Source organism: Lipotes vexillifer, unplaced genomic scaffold (assembly GCF_000442215.2).
Source record: "Lipotes vexillifer unplaced genomic scaffold, Lipotes_vexillifer_v1.1 scaffold144, whole genome shotgun sequence".
Classification (NCBI taxonomy): domain Eukaryota; kingdom Metazoa; phylum Chordata; class Mammalia; order Artiodactyla; family Lipotidae; genus Lipotes; species Lipotes vexillifer.
The window spans coordinates 64,957-73,339 of record NW_006781079.1 but is presented as its reverse complement, the minus strand read 5'-3'; the positions used below and the strand labels follow the sequence as shown (position 1 = coordinate 73,339).

Genomic DNA, 8,383 nt, shown 5'->3' with positions numbered 1-8,383 from the left:
ATTTAGAGAAGAGCTAACACCTATCCTTCTCAAACTCTTCCAAAATATAGCAGAGGGGGGAACACTCCCAAACTCATTCGACGAGGCCACCATCCTGATACCAAAACCAGACAAGGATGTCACAAAGAAAGAAAACTACAGGCCAATATCACTGATGAACATAGATACAAAAATCCTCAACAAAATACTAGCAAACAGAATCCAACAGCACAGTAAAAGGATCATACACCATGATCAAGTGGGGTTTATTCCAGGAATACAAGGATTCTTCAATATACGCAAATCAATCAATGTGATATACCATATTAACAAACTGAAGGAGAAAAATCATATGATCATCTCAATAGATGCAGAAAAAGCTTTCAACAAAATTCAACACCCATTTATGATAAAAACCCTGCAGAAAGTAGGCATAGAGGGAACTTCCCTCAACGTAATAAAGGCCATATATGACAAACCCACAGCCAAGATCGTCCTCAATGGTGAAAAACGGAAACCATCTCCACTAAGATCAGGAATAAGACAACGTTGCCCACTCTCATCACTCTTATTCAACATAGTTTTGGAAGTTTTAGCCACAGCAATCAGAGAAGAAAAGGAAATAAAAGGAATCCAAATCGGAAAAGAAGAAGTAAAGCTGTCACTGTTTGCGGATGACATGATACTATACATAGAGAATCCTAAAGATGCTACCAGAAAGCTACTAGAGCTAATCAATGAATTCGGTAAAGTAGCAGGATACAAAATTAATGCACAGAAATCTCTGGCATTCCTATACACTAATGATGAAAAATCTGAAAGTGAAATCAAGAAAACACTTCCATTTGCCAGTGCAACAAAAAGAATACAATATCTAGGAATAAACTTACCTAAGGAGACAAAAGACCTATATGCAGAAAATTAGAATGAAAAAAAAAAATAAAGATGATATAAATAGATGGAGAGACATACCATGTTCTTGGATTGTAAGAATCAACATTGTGAAAATGACTCTACTACCCAAAGCAATCTACAGATTCAATGCAATCCCTATCAAACTACCACTGGCATTTTTCACAGAACTAGAACAAAAAAGTTCACAATTTGTATGGAAACACAAAAGACGCCGAATAGCCAAAGCAATCTTGAGAAAGAAAAACGGAGCTGGAGGAATCAGGCTCCCTGACTTCAGACTATACTACAAAGCTACAGTAATCAAGACAGTATGGTACTGGCACAAAAAGAGAAATATAGATCAATGGAATAGAATAGAAATCCCAGAGATAAACCCATACACATACGGTCACCACATCTTTCATAAAGGGGCAGGAATGTACAGTGGAGAAAGGACAGCCTCTTCAATAAGTGGGGCTGGGAAAACTGTACAGGTACATGTAAAAGTATGAGATTAGAACACTCCCATACACAAAAATAAGCTTAAAATGGATAAAGACCTAAATGTAAGGCCAGAAACTATCAAACTCTTAGAGGATAACATAGGCAGAACACTCTATGACATAAATCACAGCAAGATCCTTTTTGACCCACCTGCTAGAGAAATGGAAATAAAAACAAAAATAAACAAATGGGACCTATTGAAACTTAAAAGCTTTTGCACAGCAAAGGAAACCATAAAAAAGACCAAAAGACAACCCTCAGAATGGGAGAAAATAAGCTATGACTAAGTGAGAGAGTGGCATGGACATATATACACTACCAAATGTAATATAGCTAGTGGGAAGCAGCCCCATAGCACAGGGAGATTAACTCGGTGCTTTGTGACCACCTAGAGGGGTGGGATAGGGAGGGCGGGAGGGAGGGAGATGCAAGAGGGAAGAGATATGGGAACATATGTATATGTATAACTGATTCACTTTGTTATAAAGCAGAAACTAACACACCATTGTAAAGCAATTATAGTCTAATAAGGATTTAAAAAAAAATATATGCCTGCCAATGCAGGGAACACGGGTTCGAGCCCTGGTCCAGAAAGATCCCACATGCCGTGGAGCAACTAAGCCTGTGTGCCACAAGTACTGAGCTTGCACTCTAGAGTCTATAAGCCACAACTACTGAAGCCCACATGCCACAACTACTGAAGCCCACGTGCCTAGAGCCCATGCTCCACAACGAGAAGCCACCTCAATGAGAAGCACGCGCAACACAACAAAGAGTAGCCCCCACTCGCTGCAACTTGAGAAAGTGCATACGCAACAAAGAAGACCCAACACAGCCAAAAATAAATAAATAAAAGAAATAAGTATAAAACACAGAGAGGTAAGTTTGGAACCAATCAACCATCTCAGTAGAACTAAAGGTGACCTAGACGGGACAGAATGAAGGCAGGCTGTCAGATTTCTGAGATTCTACAAGAAGGGAAAACAGAGCTATCTATCTGACTACAAATACATTATCCATCAAGAAAAGGAAAGAATGGCCCCAAAGGTGAAACAGAGACCAGCAGGTCTGCCATTTCCAAAACAGGCCCAGAGAATAAATGTCTGAGGAGCCGTATGGTTCTTCCATGGTTTCAGTGGGCCAGGTATCACCACTGCCATCCCAGTGAGACCAGAAAGTGGGGCTGCCACCCCAGTGGGACCAGAGGGCAGAAGACATAGCTAAAGATTATTCTCAAGCCTTAAAAACTAACATAATTTGCCTTGCAAGGTTTTAAACTTGCTTGGGACCCAGCAATCCTTCTTTCCACTTTTAGAATGGAAATGTGAATTCTCTGCCTATCCTATCATTGTATTTTGGAAGCGAATAACTTGTCTGGTTCACACGTTCACAGCTGGAAAGGAATTGTGCCAAAGGATGAAACGTACCTCTACTCCCATCCACACTCAATTTAGAAGAGATTTAGGTGAGATTTTGAATTTAGAGTTGATACTGAAATGGGTTAAGATGTTTGCAGCTTTTAAGATGGGGTGAATGTATTTTGTATGTGAAGAATATGAATCTGGGGGGTCCAGAGGGCTGAGTTGTTAAGACTGAATTGTTCCCCCAAATTCATACATTGAAGCTATAACCTACAATGTGACTTTTAAAGGTAAATATTATGAGGTTATAGGGTGGAGCCCTAACCCAGTATGGCTGGTGTCCTCAGAAGAAGAGAGATACAAGGGAAGCACACACACAGAAAAAAGGCCATTCAGGACTCAGCAAGAATGCAATCATCTGCAAGCCAAGGGGCGAGACTTCAGTAAAAAACAAACTGCCTACACATTGATCTTAGACTTCCAGTCTCAAGAACTTTGAAAAAACAAACTTCTGTTCTTTAAGCCACCACGTCTGCGGTATTTTGTTATGGCAGTCCTAGCAAATTAAAACACATTGCTAGTGCAAGAAGTAAACCATAAATCAACTATCTTAAGATCACTGAAAGAATGCAACATTTTTTTCCTCGACTGAATTTAAGGAAAGTGGAATATTTCCTAGTGATTTCTGCCATCTACACACTCATGGGGAAAAGAAAGGAAACGTCAAGAGAACAGCTCTTGTGGCAGGAGGTGATGGCCAGACTTGGTCCTCTTATGTCTGTGGAGGTGAGACTTCTGGCTAAAGCCACGACCACACTCCCTGCACACATATGGCTTCTCTCCTGAATGCGTCCGCTGATGTCTGATGAGAGCTGACTTGAAGCCAAAGCCACGTCCACACTCATCACACACACATGGCTTTTCTCCTGAGTATGTTCTCTGGTCAGAGGTGAGGTGGGTCTTCTGACCAAGTCTTTGCTCACATACTCCATACACATCAGCCTCCTCCCCTGAATGTGTCCTCTGGTGTCTGGTGAGGAGTGACTTGAAGCCAAATGTACGTCCACACTCAGAGCACAGATAAGGCTTCTCCCCAGTATGCGTCCTCTGGTGTCTGATGAGGGTGACCTTCTGACCAAAACCACGCCCACACTCAGGGCACACATAAGGCTTCTCGCCCGTGTGTGTCCTCTGGTGGCCCATGAGGGAGACTTTCTGGCTAAAGCCACGCCCACACTCAGAGCACATGTAAGGCTTCTCCCCTGTGTGTGTCCTCTGGTGTCTGATGAGAGTGACTTTTTGGCGAAAGCTGTGCCCACACTCGGCACAAACATAAGGCTTCTCCCCTGAGTGTGTGACCTGATGACTGAGGAGCAGCGACTGCTGCCTGAAGCCACGCCCACACTCAAGGCACAAGAAGGGCCTCTCAGCCGAATGTGAGCTACGGTGTTGGAGGAGTGATGCCTTCTGGCAAAAGCCTCTTCCACACTCTGGACACACAAAAGGCTTCTCCTCCAAGTGTGTCCTCTGGTGTAGGATGAGGGCAATCTTCTGGCGAAAGCCTCGCCCACACTCCTGACATACAAAGGGTCTCTCCCCAGAGTGTATCCTCTTATGGTTAGTTAGGGAAGATGTATACCTGAAGTGTCGCCCACACTCCCTACACATGTAGGGCTTCTCCCCTGAGTGTTTCCTCTGGTGTATGGTGAGGGAGGACTTCCGGCCAAAGCCTCGCCCACACTCCCTACAACTATAGGGCTTCTCCCCTGTGTGTGTCCTCTGGTGCTTGATGAGGTCTGACCTCTGGTAGAAGCTTCTGCCACATTCAGGGCACACATGAAGCTTCTGGAAGCTAAAGAGGCTTGACTTTGTGCTAAGTCCTAGTCTGTATTTTTCACATATGACTGCTCCAGATACTGAGATGTCTGCCCCTGTCAACATTGCATCTGTCTCCTCAGGGATCACCCCCTGATCTATTCCTCCACCACTGTTGCCTTCCTGGTCTACTGGCTGACCTTGAGATAGGCTGAAGAATGCCCTTGAAGTCCCGCTCAGCCGCAGCCTCCCAAACACAGTGCAAGAGCCTTCTCTCTCTCCATCTTCTGCTTTGTTATTCGAGCAGCTTGGAGCTTCTAGTAGGAAGTGGCTTCCTGCAGATGAACCTGGGAAGAGCTGAGGGAAGTGACCGCAGAGCACATATTGATGGAGGAACTGTGGACTGGAAAAACTCACTGGGCAGGAGAGATGGGGCTGGAATTCTGTTCTTGGTTCTGCTGGAGAGAAAGTGTCGGTCAGAATCACCACAGGTACCTTGTGGATGGTAACACTTGTCCAGCAGTCATTCCTCAGATGTTCCCACAGCAAAGATTTCCTTCACAGACCTACCTTTCATCCCAGGGTGACACATTAATATATATCCTTTTACAACACATAAAACCCACACAATGAGCCAGCTCTAAATATCAGCCCAGCTTAAAGGGTTTTAAGAAAGCATCACAGGCAGCTCTAGCCCTATAAATTGCTGCCATTAGAGTTGTACATCTGCCCCCAATACAATTATCTTACAAGCCACAGTCATTAACACTGATGTAAACAATATCTACAAATATATGCTTTTACTGAGAGTTAAACTACATAACTTATTACAAATTTCTTTAGGGACATTTCCTACGAGAAAGGATGGAGTCAAAAAAGGGAGTCACTCCACCTAGAGGCCCCATGGTGGAGGCAATAGAGAGGACAGGTCAGAGACCCATGTGGGAAATGAACTGGAAGGTGTTTCCCCCATCCTAAACAAGTATTTCCTAGAGCATTATGCAGTGGGTTCTCTATCTGGGAGTGTGAATTCAGCAGTAAAACACAAAAACATAGTCTAGGCCTGCAACCCATTAAAGGATTTTGACTCCACCAAGACCTGCTTTTCGCAGTGTTTTTTTTTTTTAAACTGTGGTAAATGGAAAAATTTCCACCTAAAATAGCTCTAACAGATATCAAATTTGTATACCTTGCTCCATAACTCTGCTTCTATCTGCCAGAAGCCTTTGCAGACCTACCTGATTCTTTCTTCATCAATCAAAAGTGAGATGTATTTTATGAACCGTCTATAACACTGGGCAGCAACTACAGCCAACTAGGTGTTTTGTAAATAAAGGTCTATTAGACCACAGCCACGCTCTGTCTTCATGTTGTGTCTATGGAAGCTTTCACATACAACAACAAAGGTGAGTAGGTGCAACACAGAATATAAAGGCTACAAAGACTAAAATATTTACGACCTGACCCTTTTACAGAAAACTACTCATTCCATCTGGTCTAACAGGCTAGCTTTCAATACTAACAAGAAGAGCTACCATGAAACACCTTCCTAATACTTAAAAGCCCCTCAGCAAACTATTCAGTAAATTTAGTTCTGTGTGTGTGTGTGTGTGTGTGTGTGTGTGTGTATTGCTAGACCTAGAAGCTCCTGTGAAATGGCCTTGATAATCACAAGTGCTGACCCTGCTGGACTTTCACTGTGAAAGTGAACATCCTTTCAGTCAGGGGGCCCACCATGGTTGGTCTCTAGTTCAGCTCACTGAACTATCAGCCAGTTTATTTTGATAAGCTAGGCTGTCCACATTTTCAAAATTCGTGGCGTGTATGTACATTTCTGGCCTGCAGTTTCCAAGAAATACTTTGTTGTAATTCTAAAGTTCTGACAGCTGAGCTTTCAGTATTGCACTACTGTCTCCTTGTCTGTGATGGGGAGAGAAAAACAGCCCCTGCCTTCTCCTTGGCCTGTTTATTCTCCCGCCTAGGCATAAAGTCTAAGGCTAGTGGTAAACGGCACATCATTACAGGTGTGCCGTTCAGTGTCTTCTGTATAAAATACAGTGACTGATTTAAATAGTTAACACTGCCCTTATGGGAACTATAGCCTCTAATATGACTACTCATTCATCATTTTTGTGCCTATCAAGTAATGTGGCAAATTTTAGCTAAAAGTGATTAAGAATTACAAAGTCCACTTTGGTTTTAAACATCCAGAAGTTCCTCAATAGAAGGAGAAATAAAAAATAAAATGTTACCAAGGTAATGCTTTTCAGTTAGTCACAAAAATTTCCATGATGTAGAAAAAAGTTAATCAGTTTATAAATTCTTTTATAATCTACAGCTGCTCTCATGCCAATTGATTTTTCAGACCAGTAACTACTTCAATAATTGTACATGAACTTAAACGTTCCAAAGGAGAAACAAAATCCATGTCTAATGGCTCCTTAAAGAAATTTTGCCTTCTGCAGCTGCAGTTGTGAGGAAGGAAAGTATAGCAGTGAGTTAAATAAATGACCATAGACACTGGATTACAGCAGAAGAAAGAATGCTGTGCATTCACTGCTTTTAAACAATTTAAAGCATTTTAAGACTTGGTGCACAAATGTAGAAAGGGAACATTTTCAATATTAATCAGAATTAATCCCTGGAAATTGGACAACTTTCATAATATGCCATCTCCATGATTTTAAGAAAATATAAAAGAAATATTAGCATATGTGATGGTTAATTTTATGTATTAACTTCGCTGGTCACAGGTTGCCATGACAGAGGAAAATTAGACTTCCTCAATATTAAATATCTGCTCATCAAAAGTTATTGTTAAGAAAAGTTTCAGACTGAGAGGATGTTTGCAAAATTTACAAATGACAATGGACTGGTATCCAGGATTAATAAAGAACTCATAGAACTCAATAATAAAAACAATGCAGAAAAATTGGAAAAAGATTTGAATGTATACCTCACAAAGTAAGGTATATGATGCATATTAATGATCAGAAAGCATACAGAAGGGTTCACTGTCATTAAATGTCAGCAAAATGGAAACCCCCATGAGATAACTCTACACATCCATCACCAGAAATAAAATGAAAACTGTCGGGGAAGATGTGAAGTGACAGGAACTCTCATGTGTTTGTTGTTCATGGAAGTGAGAAATTGTACCACTCTGGAAAAGTTCTAGTCGTTTCTTATAAAACTACACATACAGTTACCCTATGACTCAGTGTACTGAGTTGAATATTATCCCACCAAAATTAATATCAACCTGGAACATGTGAATGTGGCCTTATTTTGAAATAGAGTCTTCGCAGATGTAATCAAGTTAAGATGAGGTTATACTGGATTAGAATGAGCTTTATTTAATTCAATGACTGGAATCCTTACAAGGAGATGGTGATTTGGATACAGATAAATATAGAAGGAAGAAGCCCATGTAACCACAGAGGCAGAGATTAGAGTGATACAGCTACAAGCCAGGGAATACTAGGGATTGCCAGCAACCACCAGAAGCTAAGAGAGACAAAGAACAGACTCCATTTCAAAACTTCCAGAAGGAACCAGCCCCTCCAGTATGTTGATGTTGAACTGTGAAAGAATAAATTTCTTTGTTTTAAGCCTCTAAGTTTGTGGTAATTTATTACAGCAACCCTAGAAAACGAATATACCCTAGGTATTTATCCAAAGGAAATGAAAACAAAGGTTTACCAAAAACAGACAAAAAATTCTCAGCATAAGAATGTTAATAGCAACTTTTTTTTTTTCTTTTTGTGGTACACGGGCCTCTCCCTGTTGTGGCCTCTCCCATCGTGGAGCACAGGCTCCGAACACGCTGG

At 41.5% G+C, this 8,383-nt stretch overlaps 1 protein-coding gene across 1 annotated transcript in view; it reads right to left on the bottom strand.

Moving 5' to 3' along the window:
• Nucleotides 1-3,461: 3,461 nt before the first annotated feature.
• ZNF169 (zinc finger protein 169) overlaps nucleotides 3,462-8,383 on the bottom strand; it is a 19,748-nt gene continuing 14,826 nt past the window's right edge. The window contains exon 3 of the mRNA XM_007454459.1: nucleotides 3,462-5,008. Within this exon, the coding sequence (XP_007454521.1) occupies nucleotides 3,462-5,008 (1,547 nt within the window). The remainder of the gene's footprint in view (nucleotides 5,009-8,383) is intronic.